Here is an 18,517-nt window from a genome sequence, read left to right on the forward strand (position 1 = left end):
TGCTTGTTTTTGGCCCCTTTTTGGAAATTAATTCCCACACTGCTTGCTCTATAACCCTTAAAATAAATCCCAACCTTCTACTTATGGCATTGAACATTGTGGTACAATTTCATAGCAATGAATTGATATACTTATACACAACTTATTGTCCTGAAACTAGATACATGTTTGTTTTGGGTCCCTTTGTGCCCCTAATTCCTAAACCGTTGGGACCATAACCCCCAAAATCAATCACAACCTTCCTTTTGTGGTATTGAAATTTTATTGATTTCTTATTACTCATATACTAAAGTTATTATCCGGAAACCATCTGTCTTCGGACGACGTCGTCGTGATATCAATACCAATTTTGCGGTCGTATAAAAAGGGGGACACTCTTAATCGATCGATGTAACTTTACCAAAAGTCTGATAAGGAGGGTTGTTGAGGCCATCACCACACAAAATACGTAGACGACAGCCAATAAAACTTCAAAAGGCTGAAACGAAGAAATAAAGAATTTACGATCAATCGGCGAAATAAAACCAACTCAAAATCTTGAAAAATAAAATTATAACGGACGATGATGGTGTTTCATGATAGAATAGATAATAATGGACAATTTTGTTTTTCGTTCATTATTCTGTACTTAATTAGCCCTTAAGTTTTCTCATGGTTGAATTGTCTTACATTTGTCATTTCTCGGTCTTTTATAGCTGACAATGCGGTATGGGTTTTGCTCATTTGTAAGGTCGTACGGTGACCTTTGGTTGTAAATTTTGGTCTCATTTTGGTCTATTGTGGAGAGCTGTCTCATTGGCAATCATACCACATCTTCTAATTATGTAAACCTTGCAAAATAATAGGCACAAAATAATTATTATAATAGAGAGAAATGGCGGGCCCCAAAATAAATGAAATAAAATAATGGGGTTCTAAAATATAAAGAATACTAGAGAGAATACCAACAAAAAGAAGAGAAAAAGAGTAAAACAAAATTAAAGTAGACAGAATTTATGCTTATGATCAAGAAGAGTAACCTCGTCATGCTAACTGCTTTGGAGTCAACGCTTGTACAAATTTTACTTAAAACTCTGGCGAAGCTTGCATGTATGCTCAGATGCTCAAGCATCCACATCATTTTGACAAAAAAAAAATTATATGATTGCATGTGTTCACAGCAGATACACACGGAGGTATCCGAATGTAACAAGGGTGAGGATATGAGAACAGCGTCCAATCATTTCCGAAGCAGTATGCGTGGTTTTTCCTTTAGGATCGTTTAGATTATATAAACAAGATGGATAAATTGCAGAAAAGTGCTTTCGACTTTTTCGTAAAAGTTTACGTCGTAACGCGCAGTCGGCTGCGGCAAGCGCTGATGGTGATGATACACAGACCTGCAGACTTGTTTGGTCTAAAATTGAGTCAAGCAAAGCGATGACATAGCAAGATTACGAGTTAACAACTAAACAATCATATCCCGATATGGTTTCCTGTGACATGAAAGACGACGATATAAAAACTCTACTAGTATTTACTGTAATGGAGTGTGATAAATACCCATTTCTGTTTAGGTTCAAATATTCAATTTTATTTTCAATAAAATAACAGAGTTTCAATGTTCCCGCATTGCACATATTTTATATATCCAAGATACAAGGGCAATAACTAAAAAAGCACTTTTTTCTTTACATTTATTTAATCTCAACATGCTCAAGAGAAATAAAAGCTTCATCTAGCAAGCGGAATAGGATTTCCATTATCATTTTATGTTTCCACGGGGCATATATATAATTGGTTAAAAATATTTAATCAGGACTTATTTTAGTTAGTGTCAAAGACATTTCTGATATAAGTTTCACACAAACCTTGCAAGAATTGTACACACATTACAGCGTTAACAAGACAGGACGGACGCCCGATATTTCCATGAACCCTGTATAACGCGTTAAGACAAGTAATCAAACAACCCATGGGTTGGATCAAATTCCGCTTCCTATATTTCGAAGTTCCATAAATAAATAACTGCCGCTGTAATGGGTCCGTTTTTGAGATGTCAAATATAAGATTTGGTGTGAAACTCTTTCATCAAATATTTCTGAATTAAATGAAGGCAGTTTCGAGAAAACAATAAAATCTTTTTCGAAACATATATATTGGTGGGTATTTTGAAATTAAACAAAAATTTAGCCAGTTTCTGATTCTAGGGGAGAACTCATGCATTCAGGGAAAATCATCCGAAAAATAACTTTTTCTGCATAAAATGGGCCCAAAATTTTAACCCTGGCTACGCCACTGTAAAATATAACATTCATAAAATTATGATATAATCGTCACAAAAAGTGACCTGGTGGAACGATACGAAATTGAACTTTGACTTAACAAACATGTATGTTTCGTCGTCTGCTCATCATACAAACAGGGTATCAGTCGAATTGATTGTAATGCGGATATAAATAACTTTTGCATAGATTAACAACACTTTTTATATACGGGACGCGTATAACTATATTGTCCTTGTATTGATTTACAAGAATATTTGAACCAAAGTACTAATTTGTTTACAAATGGAGAGAATTATCGCATGTGAAGAAAGAGATTGAAAGGTGAGTGTTTCTGTTTTCTTTTCAAGATAGAAATAAAATAGTTCCCTGTAGATTCAATCAATCGGTCGATCGATCTCGCTGTTTGTTTGGTTCCTACACATGGTAACTCACTAATCGTTCTTGTGTTTTATTCAAAGATATATATCTGTTAATATCAGATGTATATCAGTTAATATATCAGTCGAAAGGTTTGCAAATCAATAGATCTTCTGTTATGTCTTTGTTTGTAAACCATGTTTGTCATTTAGGGGCATTTTATAGCTTAATGAACGATATGGCTTTTCCTCATTGTTGAAAGCCGTACCAGCTTCTATCATATGTCTATTTCCATTGGACTCTGAGTTGTCTCATTGGCAATCATAAATCTTATTTTTGTATTGTTTATTAATTATAACAGTAGCCAAACTCGGTTGCACTTAATAAATATGATTTACTCGGCCTTAATTTCTCAATTAATTACACTAAGGTTTTTCTACGCCCAAGTACAATTCGACACATCTTTTAGATATTTTTTTTAATTCGAATTTGCGTTTACCAGCCATCTGCCTTTATTATACATATAGAATCAATGAAGAGTCTTAGTCCTTTAAGATACAACCAGTTCTTTGGGCAGTATTTCGGTAAATGCCTGAAAATATAGAGATCATTATGGTTTTTTTTTTTTATTAGAATAAGGAATATATCTCCCTCATGCAAAGCTCGAACTCCTTGTCCAGCTTTACTATATTTTTTGTCCTTTTTGGTTTTCTCCTTGCCTGGTTTTACTTTTTGTCATATAAGAATTTATCAGTTCTTCAATTTTTGAATAAATTTTGGATTTTCAAATATAAGCATCACTATAGAGAAATTTGCTGTCGAACTGGACATCTTGTATTGTTAAATTTCCGGGTACTGCATGCTAGTGTATTATGTAGACGATACACGCGTCCGGTGGCAAGGACTTTGGCATTTTATTTCATTTGTTATCATAGATGACAGATTAAAATTCTCCAGTAGAGGATAAAGTCTTCTTTCTTTGCTGCTGCTGCTTAAAACTTATACGACATAGTGAGTATATGAATGCGTTAATCAATATTTTTATGACGAAATCCTTCCAAACGTATGCATTAGTTTCAAAGCGAACATCGTCGGTTGGAGCTTGACGTAGGTAAGTACTGTGACTTTACTGGGGGTTAAAATATATATCAAGGAACAAAATGATTACAAGGTACTTTTTGCATGTGATTTATTTGTCTTTGTAGATTGTGATTACAGACAGACGATGGATGTTGTATTGAGCTACGCTGATGAATATGTCCTCACCCCCTACGTGTATTCTACGTCATGGCCTGAGGACAACCCTTTACGACAAATTTTGAGTTTATTCCTAGTGACAAATATTGGTGGATATGTGCTGTACTTTATTGCTGCTACCTTAAGTTACTGGTTTCTGTTTGATAAAAGACTGCTCAGTCATCCACTTATACTAAAGGTACATGCACTTCTTTAACTTTTAACCGTGATTGTTTGTCCGAAATTTTAAAGTCTTTGCACATGTTCGGATGATAATTATATCACATATAAATTGAAATACTAACCAGCCAGAGGCGGATTTAGCGGGGCGGGGGCCGCCCCTTTTGAGGCAGCCAGTGGGCCCCTACTTATGAAAATTTCTAGATCCGCCACTGCCAACAACAATTTGTGTATTTTTTTTCATAATTACGCTGAAAAATGTTATCTTCTTGTATGTTTCATGTGACATTTAGAGATATTCACATCGCTTTATTGGCTTACGCAAAAATAAAGTTTTACAACAGATGTTTCCCTAGATAAAATCGTTGAAGAAATTTAAGTGTGTGTATGGAGGGGGGGGGCTCCGCGTCCGGGACATTTGAGTTGACGGTTGGTTCATTCAGGCAATATTTGGTGTGCCTTTTAGTGGCGGATCCAGAAGGGAGTGGGGTCCGGAGGATGGATCAATGCATTTGAATAAGGACATATGGTTGGAACCCCCCTTTTTTTATCCTCGATTGGGAACCCCCTTTTGAAAATGGTTGGATCCGCCCCTGCCTTCGGAATACATTGAACATGTTTACAAATACTAATACGTGAATAGTCATGCAAGTGCACATTGACTTAAATCTTTCAATGACTTATTTTTAGATGTCGCTGATCGGTACTTGACGAATTGGCAGATTATATATGACATGAGAAGTCAATTTCACACGTTCAAATTTTCACCGCTAAAAATTGCATCTACGATGACTCCAAGAATTTAGTGCACACACTGGGACAATTTACTATAACGATGAAACAAATTTTTAAACTACATATTTTATATAATTTGAACGCCAGGGAAGTTGAAAAAAAATGACGACTCTGGTTTTCGAGTTATATACGTTAATAAGCATGATAGTCAACTACATAGTTCAGTGTGATATAATAAATCTTAAATCAAATCTGATATAACGATTTAGCAAAACAGTTTATATAATACCAAAAGTAACATGTTCAAACTGGGCAAATATTTCTTTAAATCGAGTGACAAATACAATTAACGGTTATAGAAAACGTATTACATAGATAATACATGTATTAGATAAGATATATCTAATTAAAATAGATATAAGAAATATATCAAGATAATTAAAATGGAATGTCGCTAGATGAAAAATTGACATATGAATAAATATAGCTAAGTTGTACTGAACTTGAAGTAAAACTCAAAAACAAATCCCGAACCCCCCCTGCTAACAAAAAAATAGCTGTTCCTTATTTTACTACGGCATGTATATGTAACAATGAGAAGTCAACTATACAGACATTATATAGTCTAGTGCACCGTGAATGTTCGCTCAAATGTTTTCTTTAATCTTGGGAGCAACTTCGTGTTATTATATTATACTTGTAATGCATTACTTTTAAGTGCTTTCTTGGCCATTAAATAATTTCAAAATGTTTTGATAATCCAACTTAAAAAGTACTTACTTAGTAAATAGGTCTGTAGTTGAGAGTGTTCCATTTTGTTTTATATTAGAAAAAGCATTGACAAATTTTGGTCTCGAATTCGGAAATAAAATTGTTTGTTCTCTTATAATCATGTTTTTTAATCTTTCAGAACCAAATCCGCCGAGAGATTATTTACACGTGTAAATCGATTCCCGTAATGAGTGCACCTACAATCAGTATCTTTTTCCTAGAAGTTAGAGGTTATGGCAAGCTGTATGATAATGTTGGAGACACCAGATTGGGTTGGTATTATTTCTTATGATTTCACTAGCTTCCAAGATTTTACTATTATTGGTATAGTCACTTTTAATGCTTATGTATGCAAGACTTCTTTTTAGTTATTTGTAATTTGATGTTAAAATTGTGCTACAATTCGATTAATCAATGTACAAGAATGATTTGCCAATTGTTGAAGGCCGTACATTGGCATATGATTGTTAGTTTATGTACCATTTGGTTCCTTGTGGCGATTAGTCTCATAAGTAATCATACCACATCTTCTTTTTTATATCATACTCATATGAATGTCATAATTTATGAATAAATTTGTTCGCCCTCTTTTCAGGTTGGTTTGGGATTATCCTCAGTGTTGCAACTTTTATACTGTTCACAGACATGTGTATATACTGGATACACAGAGGACTGCACCACAAAAAGGTCTACAAATATATTCATAAAGCTCACCACATATGGAAAGTTCCAACACCATTTGCAAGTCACGCTTTCCATCCTGTGGACGGATTTCTACAAAGTTGTCCATATCATATATACCCATTTCTATTTCCACTGCACAAGTTTACATATCTCGGACTATTTGTTTTTGTGAACTTTTGGACGGTATCAATACATGATGGATATTATCGAGTTCCAGACACTTTTAAGCCGATCGTCAATGGTTCTGCACACCATACAGATCATCATTTGTTTTATAATTTCAATTATGGACAATTTTTTACATTGTGGGACAGAATTGGAAAAACCTTTAGAAATCCAAGTGCATTTGAAGGAAATGGTCCAATGGTTGAGGCCTTAAAAGCGATTGATTTGACTGACGAAAACAAAAACACTACGAAAAACAAGGCTGATTGATGACGTCTATATACAAAAGTGACTATTAGACTTTTTATTAAACTGTACCACCGAAACCGACGTGGAAGAAAAACATATTATGATAATTTAAACGAAATTATTTATAAAATTTGTTTTTGTGTTACGGAAAAGAATTTACATAATAATTTCTATTTGTATAATAAAGAGCCAATTTACATTTTCGTGGATATGATCAACGTTCAATTTAAAAATACTCTATGCCTTTCAGTCAGTTATTTTGTTAAATTATACTTATTATTGTTATTTTTTTGTCATGATTTTAAAATTTATTTTGTGTAATATGTTGTGATTCAGACTATGATTGATTTATATTTTTATAACATTTTTAAGATTTGCACGTAAAAAAGTATTTCTGTCCTGTAAAATTTGTGAAGTATATTTATCTGTGATACGTTATATCTTGTACAGAGAAAATAATTGCATGCAGATATGAGAGTAAAAGGGAAAACATATATATCGAGCAGAGAAGTATTTGTTCAGCTCTATAGTGTTGATTGGGTATAGCATACGTCATTATTCTCACTGAGTTGGTAGCACACGTGACACTAGTGACAGGGATTCCTTGCTTAAGGACTTCAGGCAACAATGAGAGGAAACTTATATAGTATAAGATCGGATATAAAAAAAATATAAATTAAAAATCTGAATCAAATAAAAATCAAATCAAATCAAAGTTTTATTTATTATCGATACAAAAATTGTAAACAAAGTAACACAAGCTCTAGTGAGCTTTAAAAATCAACATTCAAACGAAACACTAACGGCTTAATTCGTAGCTAAACATTCAAACAAAACACTAACGGCTTAATTCGTAGCTAAACATTCAAACGAAACACTAACGGCTCAATTCGTAGCTAAACATTCAAACGAAACACTAACGGTTTAATTCGTAGCTAACATTCAAACGAAACACTAACGGCTTAATTCGTAGCTAAACATTCAAACGAAACACTAACGGCTCAATTCGTAGCTAAACATTCAAACGAAACACTAACAGTTTAATTCGTAGCTAACATTCAAACGAAACACTAACGGCTTAATTGATATCTAAACGATTTATGACTAACATCCTCTAACTTGTGGCAGTTGTGTAACGGTGATTGTAACCTCAGAACAAACTGTAAACATCAGTTGTAATTGTTCTAATATAAACGTGATTTTGTCAATAAAGTTTAGTCACCATCTTCTAGCTCTTACTGTTAGACTTGTAACAGTGATTCCGACTGTGATGACCATGACAGCGTCTGTGGCATCGAACTCCGGAACAGCGGTTACGTCCTCTTTACTACGCTACGTTGACTTTAACCACTGCCACCAACTCCTAACGCTAGCGTAGGTTTTTTCAACATTCTTGAAAAATAAATAAATGTGTCCATTTTTTTTTATTTGTATGGAATTTAATATTATATAAATAATTGAATACAGACTTTAAGGACTACAATATAAGCTACCAGTAATTCTGAGAAAATGATAGATAACTGGAGATATATTTCGGCGTATGTATCTTATTTGACCCTTGTCAAATCCAACATGGAAGTTACAGAGACGATACGAAACGTTCAGTGTTAGCTGTATCCAAAGTTGACACTGAAACATGAACAAATTTCCGCCATAGAAAAGATTCTGCAGGGAAAGAATATTATAGTCAATTTGCCTGTTGGGTTTGGAAAGAGTATAATATTTCATGTGTTGCCCAGTGAGTAAATTCAATCAAACATCGTGAAACATATTTTTGTAAATGGCAGTGGCTATTTTGCAGGCGTCACCGTCCAAATACTCCATTTTCCCGACTATTATCCATCTTGCCGGCTCTTTTAAATATTTGTCGAGTCCTAAATCGGGTTCGGAACACCACCTAATAAAAGAATCCCTGAAATCAATAACTCTCCCTCAGACAAGGGCCAAGTCTGCAAGTGCTCATTTATAATATATTAAAAAGAAAAAACATAACTAAAATGTTGAAACATTCATTATATTCGGAACTACTTTTCTAAATGATAGGTCTACTTATTTTTGAAAAAATAATAAATAAATCAAGGAAAATTATAAGTTATAAAAGTCTTGTACATGTTTGCACTAAACAAAAATATACAAGATATACATGTATGTAAATTAGTTCAAATAATTGTGACGTATGCCAAGGCTATTTTATTTTTTTTTGGGACGACTGCAATTATTTGGACTACATATCAAAAAAAGAAGATTTGGTGTGATTGCCAATGAGACAACTGACCACAAGAGACCAAAATGACACCATTAACAAATATAGGTCCCCGTACGGCCTTCAACAGTGAGCAAAGCCCATACCGCATAGTCAACTATAAAAGGACCCGATATGACACTATAAAACAATATATATATATATATATATATATATATATATATATATATATATATATATATATATATATATATATATATATATATACAATCTTTTAGACTCATATATATATACATATATATATATGAAGGGTTGTTCCTAACCTGTTAATTTGTGGTTTAGTTATGGTAGCTCTCCACTGTCCACAGTAAGAAAATAAAATTAAAATTGAACCACAAAATGTTTAATCATGCTCTATTCCTGGCTTTCAAATACATTAACCTAACTGTTTGTGTAATACATGTGCATATGTATGTAATAGGTATCTTCTTCCATAGATTTGATTTTCAAAAGTTAAAAGGGTGAAAAATAATTCCTTTTATGTGTATCCATGGCAACATTCTGCATTTATTTACCATGGATTATTGCGAAAAGGGGCGTGAAAATATCACATATCCCCCAAAATTTGAACCAAACTAGAATTTCAATGTCTTTGAGTGATTCCTTTTTAGAAACTGTTGACAATAATCTACCTCATGACCAAATAAAAAATAGGTCTATTTCGCCTCATTTTTTCTTAATATTTAATCACAAAGTTTGTTCCCAAAAAAATTTGGAAAAAGAACATTACAATATATGCTGGTCCAATGTTGGGTATGGATATGCAAATACTGACTGACATACAGAAAAAAGCCTCCATTACATACATTACATAATCTTGAGGTTCGTATGAATTAATCCTCAGCTATCCAAAAATGAATTTTATTGCACACTTGCTCTCATATTTGAAAAATCCACAGGGCCAAAATGTGAAAATACACACCTAAATTTAGAGTGCTTCCTGTAACAGAAATGACAGATACTGAATAATTGTTTCCATATTTTTATTTGTATCCAAGTATAAACATCAGGGATGCCGCCATATGTGGAGCAGGATTTGCTTACCTTTCCTGGGCACCTTAGATCACCACCATTTTTTTGTTAGGCTGGTGTTCTGTGCAGTTTCTATCTTGTGTATCTGTTGTTTGTCAATTTTGCATTTTAGCCATGGTATTTTCAGTTCATTTTCGAATTGTGTGAATTTAATTATCTCTTTGGTATTTTAGCAATTCAGCCAACCTCTCTTACACAAGACCAAGTAATTATCTGGACATCTTGAAATTAAGCAATGAATAGTTTAGCGAAGCAACGTCACCACTGTTTCGGAGTTTGCTGTGGCATAAGCGGAAGATCGAACAACACTAGATCTAAACGTGCATCTATGCAATCTATATATACCCCGAAACCAAGTGGTACTTTGCTTTTGGGAAGTTCAATTATTAACAGCCGAATTATTGAAACTACCGAAAGACACCCGACTAGAAAACGTCATTCTTCAAGTCGGTAGTAATGACTGTCTAGATAAAAACTTCAACCCCGATGTCTTTTATGAGGATTACACGACACTGCCTTGACTGACTTTTTATATGCTGTAAACTGGACATGATTAGAAAGCTGCATGTAAAATGCATAGGATAAAATATTTAAAAAAAAAAGATATGATGTAAATGGTAAAATGTTAACATTAAATATTAGTTGATGATCTTCTCAAACTGTACACTTACCGTCATTTCCATTCCATGACTTTAAAATATTTTAAAACTGAATGAAATACTAGTAAGCACTTTTTCTAAAATCATGAGGTATAGTATAGAGCATTACAAAATTCGGCGTTAAAAGGCCCCGAAAAAGACGAATGTAAAACAGTTCAAATAAGAAAACTAAATGTGTGGTGTATGTAAAATTCATAGTACGAAATGCAAAATGCAAAAGCCAATCGCCGGTTATTCAGTGGATGATGTTACGGTTACTGTTTATCATATTTTTATTTCGTTCTTTGTATTATATATACATCAGACAGTTAGTTTTCTCGTTTGAATTGTTTTACATTTGTCATTTCGGGACCGGAATAAGCATTGTGTACAAGTTTCATTTCATTTAGTTGAGGCAAAACAGAAACGAAAATTTGACCATTTGTCACCATATCAGACGCGATGTAATTAAAGAAACTGTGAAAAAATGAAAGATAGGGAAAGGAGGAAAAACAACGCAATGTTCTTCAATGTTACTGAGCCTAAAACTAATATTTAATCAGAATAGTCTACACAAGATATAGAAAGTATAACAGATATCAGAAAAAAAGTATTGGCGTTGAAATAGAAATGGTAACATTATAAACGTACTCAGATTGGGCAAGAAAACCGAAGAAAATAAACATTATCCATTATTAGTAACATTTAATAGTGACACAATCAAACGTAAAGTGTTTAAAAACTTTGATAAATTTGTTGCTGACTCAGAAACGCGCGTCTGGCGTACTCAATTATAATCCTGGCACCTTTGATAACTATCAGAATCTGGAAGAGATTATAACAATAATATTGACAACAGCTTCGACATGACACCAAAGGAAAAGGAAGTGCGAAATCAACTGGAAGAGAAGACAAAAGAAATGGAAGAAAATTCTCAGCGGAAATTCAGTTTCAGGGTACGAGGCTCACATGGGGGAATGTGCATAAAAAAATCTGAGCCCATAGTAAATTATGCGAAGCATAATGTAAATAGTTTTTACCGCTCAAAGCACCATGTTAGTTCAGGAGCACCCGTTTTGTCGTTACATTTTTTTACACTATTGACTGTTTTATACAAATGTTTGAAACAATATCCCTAAAATAATAGGTATAACAAAAGTAGACATGAAATTAAAAAACTTAAGATGTAACATTCAGAATTGTGAATTAGCAATTGAAGACTATGAAATGTACATTATAAATGTTAGTAATAACACTGGGAGAAGAGCATGTTTTTAGATACATGAGTCTATAGATCGAAGCATGGAAGTAATATTCAATATTACTTCCATGATAGAAGCGACTCAGATAGACTTTGGAAATGACTATGAAGAATCAGTATGGGTTCATATCAGACTAGTAAATGCATGGAGACAAACTACTCAAAGGATTATCTATCAAAGCCCTAGTGGACAGGATAACAATGGTGATTCACCAAGGAAGTTATTAACTAACATATGTGGTATCCAGAGATTATAGCCATATTTTACTGATGGGAGACTCTAATTATGACAAGAAAAATTTTAATACATGGAGCGCGTCAACAAATGAACAATCAAAAGGGTATGCATTCATTGAACGTCTAGAAAGATTGTCAACATTACCAAAATCTTCTGAAACCAATACTAGGACGAATAAATCAAGATCCACATAATAGATCTACTCTACAAACGAAGACTGTATGATTTCTAATGAGGAATACTTAAGTCCGTTGGGAAAGAGCGACCAATCCGTATTGGCAATTTAATTCACCTGTTACATTGAATAAACAAAGTCAGAAGAGGACCAAGCTTACTGAAATAAAATGGACTTAGATTGTCTAAGGACAGATCTGATCGAACAATACAGACTGGAACACAAAACTGATTGGAAAGTCTATAAATGAACAATGGATAAACCACTTGAATTTCAAAATGAACACATTCCACATAAGTAGATAGGACAATCGGTCAACAAAAATTAAGCTGTATGCCTCGACCAAGAAACGTTGAAAGCAATTAGGAAAAAGAACTGATGTTGAACACGTTGTATGGAAACAAAATGTAGGGAAAAGTACAGAAAATTTTATAAATCCAGAAACAATGTTAAGAGCTTTACTAGAAGGCAGTCAATGTGAAAGAAAGGGACATTGCCAAGCTAGGTACTAATAGATATAAACCGAAATAAATTCTGGCATTACGTAAAATTCAAAACTAAAACTAGAACTGGAGTATCTGATCTGATCACGAGTACACAAGATGGTAATGATATACTTACAACCAACGACAAAGGGAAGGCAAACACACTTTCAAGTTTCTTTGCCAGCTTCTTCACAAACGAGGGCAATGGAGACATACAAAAATTAAAAGGACAACCTGTCATGGAAGCCATGACGAATCTAGAAATCAAGCAGGAGACTACAAAAACGCCTGAAAAAACTGAACATAAATAATTCAAAAGGACCCGATGATATTTATCCTAGACTCTTACATGATGGTTGTGATGCATTATCAACTCCAATAACCATTTCTACTACACGTCACTGAAATAATAATAATAAAAACTATGAGAGGGACTTCTGATTCATAGTGCGCTTCCTTTTAAACATTCTATAAACTTTTTAGGTTCGCTTCATACAGATTTATCCCATCTAGAAACTTGGTTAAATACTTGGTTGCTAAGATTTCACCCAGATAAATGTAAAGTGCTAACACCAGGGAAACAACATGATACCAACTACAAATACAACCAGTGTAACACCGCATTATAGCATGTTAAGAAAGAAATAAAGTCAACGGAGTAACCATTGCAACAAACTAAACTTCGAGCAACATTAAAAAAAAACAAAGATATATGAAACCAACAGTCAGTTTATGTGCTAAATTAGAATGACATTTACCTGCCTCAATGAGGAAATATCCCTACTATTATTTAAAGCATTCGCAACACAAATCTAGAATATGCAAACGCTATATGGAGCCCATATATTAAAAGTAAAAAATATAACAGAAATTGAAAACGTAAAAAAGCGAGCAACGAAGTTGTTACCTACAGCGAAAGATTTAGAGTATCTTAAACGCTTGACGAAGCTTAAATTACAAACACTTTTAAAAATGCAAACGCATGAGAGCAGACATCATACAAGCTCACAAAGTAATATCTGGAATATACGATAAAGCGTTGCCTAACTTGTTAGCAGACAACAGTACTTAGGTCTGTGACTACACAACAGGAAACTGGCTATACAAAGGTGCCACAAATACATAAGATCGATATTTCTTACTCAGCGAATTGCAATACGGAACAGCTTGCCCAGCAGTGTTGTTAATGCACCAACTAGTTAGAGGTTCGAGGGCCGAGTAGACAAATTTTGGATAAACACTGAGAATCACACATGAAATATATTTATAGAGCAAAAGCTGACACAGGAAACGGAACGGAAACGAGTCAGCAAATAACAGAAGATCTGGGCATAGTGGAGTGATCCAGCGCAGTGGCAGACTATGTAAGTAAAGGGACATAACTCTAGAACGGTAAAAATTACACAATCCAATTTAAACTTGATCTGTGTTTTGTGGTAATAATCATGACGTATAAGTTTCATACTTATTAAGTTTAGGCAAACTTAAGTAAGTGAAAGGGAAACAAAAATGCAACATTTTTTCCATGCAAATTTGATCTGATTTTGTAATGCATTGTCTATTATAAGATAAAGAAAACGAACAGTTCAGCAATTTTTCCATTTGTAAAGGGCATTTGTTAACTCTGGAACTGTAAAAGTGATTTCATCAAAATTCAAACTTGATTTATGTTTTTTGGTAATAAGCATGATGTAACTTAAGTTAGAGAACGGAAACCAATTCTATGCCATACGGACAGACAGGGGTTAAACTTAATACCCCTACGCTACAGCGAGGGCATTTTAAAACAATAATTCAAATTTGGCCAATCTAACCTCTTAGAGCCAAAATTTTCATCAGGGCCTATGCTTACAACCAATGTGAATTTCCTAGTCCTAATTTTTTCGTGAAAAGTCAGACAAGATTTTATATGAATTTATATAATAATCGCCACGTTTGCTGCTAGGTAAGCACCATAAAAATTCTGTTCCCCCGTCATCTTTGTTCTGTATTTAATATCTGCAGGGACTTACTTTGAACATTGCACAATATGGGCGTTTTCAAACATCATTCATGTCGTATTAAATCTACTCCACAATACAGTAGGGTCTGGAAAGAGTTAAGTCCATTTCTGTGGTTTACTTTTTAGACCATTTATGTAAGGATAGATTTTTATTGTGCAATTTCTTTGTTATAGAATTGTGAGAAGCTGTTGTTCATTTTTTGTAATTGTTGTCAGGTCTTCAAAGTTTATGATGACTTCTTATACAAAATAAAGATTTCAGCTACGTGCCCATTGCAGATGATTAAGAGATATGACAAGTTAATCACTAAATACTGCTTTAACCTTAAATATATCATTTTTGTCTGAATGTATTCTCAAAATTTACTTCATAGCACTATTTATTCAGACAACAATCATTATCAATTGTTGGATAACCACATATCTGATATCATGACCAACGAATTTCCTTGATCTGGACATCACCAGAGAAGAGAAATGTTACAAGACTAATGGAAACTTTTGGAGGTGAAAAAAAAAACAGATGCAACATTGTTTTTTTTATAGTTTGTTCCTATTATGTGCCTCTCCCAAGTCCGAGACCTGTAATTCAGTGGATGTAGTTTGTTGCTATATATCATATTTGCTTTTCGTTTTTATTGTTTGGTATATAAATCAGACTTCATTTTTCTCGTATGAATTGTGCTACATTTCTCATGTCAAGGCTTCTATAGCTTACACGTGGTTTCAGATGTAATTTTTTTATATTTTCAAAATTCATCTTTTTTTTTTTAAATGTTTTCAATGTTTTTGAAAGAAAACAGGTGCCCAAGTTAAATGTAAAAAAAGGCTGTCATAGTGACAGCAAACCAGATTTTCCTGAAGAGGCCAAATCCTGAACAGTTGAGCAAGTAGGGACACTAACATTTAAGCTTAAAACAGTTCAGAATTTGGATAGTGATTGAATATTTGACACAGCATAGTTTTGTGACACAAAATGAATGTGAATCTGTGGTCAAAGAACTAAAAAAATTGAAATTGGACATTTACCTTTTAATATGGTCCAATATCCAAAATTTAAGTACATTGTTAGAATCAGCATATCAAAGATCCCCAATAATTCAATTGCTGATGAAATACTTATTAATGACATTTCTTTGCGGAGAGAAATAACTCAAATTTATATAACAAAAATATGTCCATTGTACATTCATGCCCCACTTGTACTTTCATTTTCTATGTTCAGTGGAACGTGAAATTGGAAGTAAAAACTCTAATTTGGCATTAAAATTAGAAAGATCATATCATAGAAAACATGTGTACTAAGTTTTGAGTTGATTAGAATTTAACATCAAAACTACCAGGACCAAAAACTTTGACCTGAAGCAGGACAGATGGACAATCCAACTCCGACAGGAATTCATAATGGCCCCCATCAATTTTGCAACTGAAAAGTTTACAACCCAACAAGGAGATCAGCTAAAATCCTAAAAATTGAACTCCACCTTCATTAAGTCACAGGAAACAACATATCTATATTTGAATAGATTTCTTCAAAGCACTTTGGCAGCAGCTCAGAAGTCAACTTCCCCAAATCAATAACCAATTTTTCGTGTGAAAATCTGGTTAAAAATGAAAACCTATAGACATGATAGAAAGAATAATTTCTGGCAAAATTTTCAATAGTTTATATCTCAAAAACAAGGGCACAAGCCTTACACTTTTTTCTTATTTTGAAACAGAGGAGTAAACATCCTTTAGTGAATCGAAAATGGAGCTTGACAAGGATATGTGATATCAGGTATTTAGGCATATACAACACAAACACATAGTAATTTTACAGTGACATTTAATGATCAGTGATTTTTTTTACATTATAATGATGTTTGCTATTATCAACAATAACATTTATGCAATTATCTCCCTTTTTTGGCATTTAATGCACAATTTTTAAAAATCCTTGCTAGTGACCAATATAATCACCAGAAATACATAAAAACCTGCCATGTCTGGTTAGGTATTGTATAATCTTTAATACTGACGAGGATACCCTAGTCAATACATAATAAAACATTTCTTTTTTCAACTGTCTTCAATTCTCTCTATTCTTAGTTCAATCATCAAATATGGGGTGAAGATTTCACCACATCAACATTATCCAAAAGAATAGAAAATACCCTAAGATTATTACTTTCTTTGCTTCTATGGAAAGAAACTGTTATGCAAACATAAATAAACCACTTTGCATTCTATATTTGCAAATGTCAATGAACGAAATACAAAAGAATAAGGTCTCTAAAATCAGATAACTTTTCAATAACTTGTTATACTGAAACTGATAGTATAAGAATAAATGTTTCAATTTTTCAAACCAGATTTGAATGAAATGTAAAAATAAATGTACAATTATAATAATAATAATTTGAGAAAACACAAACAAACCTAAAATACTTTGACACTATAAAGATCATAAAATATTCATTTCATTAAAAATTTGGAATTTGTAGATTTTTGCCAATTTCAAAATAGATTTTTAATAACTTGAATGTTTTTAGTTTTTAATGATTCTATTATAATCAACCTAAAAGTATTATGAGATTCTTTAAAAGGTTGGTATTGGAATGCTATTAACTGCCCTATTTTTGTTCAAAATGATAAAATGAGCATCAAACAGCAATATACATGAAATTTCAATTCAAAACTCAATTCAAAATCATTTAAATTTCTGTATCAAATTCATAACATGTCTCATTTTGCAAACAAACACTTTTGTCTACCAAAAACAATCAATTTCCCTGACTATATTAATCTCTCTACATAAAATAACAGAATCCCACCTGACAAGTTTAAGCAGAGCCCCATATGTTGTCCCCCAAAAAATGAAGTAAAAATGTGTATTAAAACCAACTTTAAAAATTCTTTACCATAATTTTCACATTGGAAACTAAAAACATTTGTTAAAATAGAAGGTAGATGAATGGTTAAAAATTTCTCACATCGTTCATTCAATAAATAACAATTACATACTCTGTACACAGTCTACAATAAAACATCACTCCCTCTAGTGTTTAACACCATAAGGGGCCTTAACTCCAATCAACAATATATTTACACAATAAATTCTCTATCGATTGCCCAACAATTATATACCAAGATCTCCCATATGACTCTACATTAACAACAATCTGATCAAGTACAGTAGTTCAAACATTTTTTCAATGCAAAAATGAAATTTTTGGTCTTATTATAATACACTTTTTATATGGTATGTTACAGAAAGGAGTGTTACATAGACTGTCCAAACATTATTACTTTATTACAAAGAAACTGATTAAATGATTAAATACAGAATTAGGCCAATCAAAATAACCTTGATCTTAAAAAAACTTCATTAGTTGTATTAAAAGTACATTTTGCAATCTTTGAATGTAAAAACATGCATGTTAGTTTTTATGTGTTGGTTGAATCAAATTTTGGCATTTTGGTACATGATGAAAAATTCATGGGGTCAAAAAAATTAGCTGAAATTTCCTTCTGTACTTTTTTTTCTGAAAGCTTTACTGTTTTTCAATTTCCCCCAAAAAAAGATTCATTACCATTTTCTTTATAATTGGTATGGGAACGTCGAATGATACAAAAATTAATTTGGTGTATATATATTGTTTATAATGTATTTGCATTCTTATTTTTAGATGACTTGTATGCATGGATACAATGTATGTTCACTATACCTATTTTTGCATAGTTTTTAAACCAAACAAATAATTATCCAAGTTATTATGATAGTACTTATCTAAATT

The 18,517-nt window shown here is 32.8% G+C and overlaps 1 protein-coding gene across 1 annotated transcript; it reads left to right on the forward strand.

The window, feature by feature from the left end:
- The first annotated feature begins 2,419 nt into the window (after window positions 1-2,419).
- LOC143079123 (lathosterol oxidase-like) lies at window positions 2,420-6,965 on the forward strand. The gene is made up of 4 exons (XM_076254312.1): window positions 2,420-2,588; window positions 3,830-4,059; window positions 5,686-5,818; window positions 6,142-6,965. The coding sequence occupies exons 2-4, from the start codon at window positions 3,850-3,852 to the stop codon at window positions 6,663-6,665; spliced, it is 867 nt and encodes a 288-aa protein (XP_076110427.1). The 5' UTR covers window positions 2,420-2,588; window positions 3,830-3,849; the 3' UTR covers window positions 6,666-6,965.
- The last annotated feature ends 11,552 nt before the right edge of the window (window positions 6,966-18,517 follow it).

This window comes from Mytilus galloprovincialis, chromosome 6 (assembly GCF_965363235.1).
Source record: "Mytilus galloprovincialis chromosome 6, xbMytGall1.hap1.1, whole genome shotgun sequence".
Classification (NCBI taxonomy): domain Eukaryota; kingdom Metazoa; phylum Mollusca; class Bivalvia; order Mytilida; family Mytilidae; genus Mytilus; species Mytilus galloprovincialis.

What these genes read in the sequence shown, in the direction of transcription:
- LOC143079123 (XM_076254312.1), top strand. Translation starts at nt 3,850, where the DNA reads ATGGATGTTGTATTGAGCTACGCTGATGAATATGTCCTCACCCCCTAC. An exon ending in GTCATCCACTTATACTAAAG is followed by an intron (nt 4,060 to 5,685) that starts GTACATGCACTT and finishes TTAATCTTTCAG; the next exon opens with AACCAAATCCGCCGAGAGAT. An exon ending in TGTTGGAGACACCAGATTGG is followed by an intron (nt 5,819 to 6,141) that starts GTTGGTATTATT and finishes CCCTCTTTTCAG; the next exon opens with GTTGGTTTGGGATTATCCTC.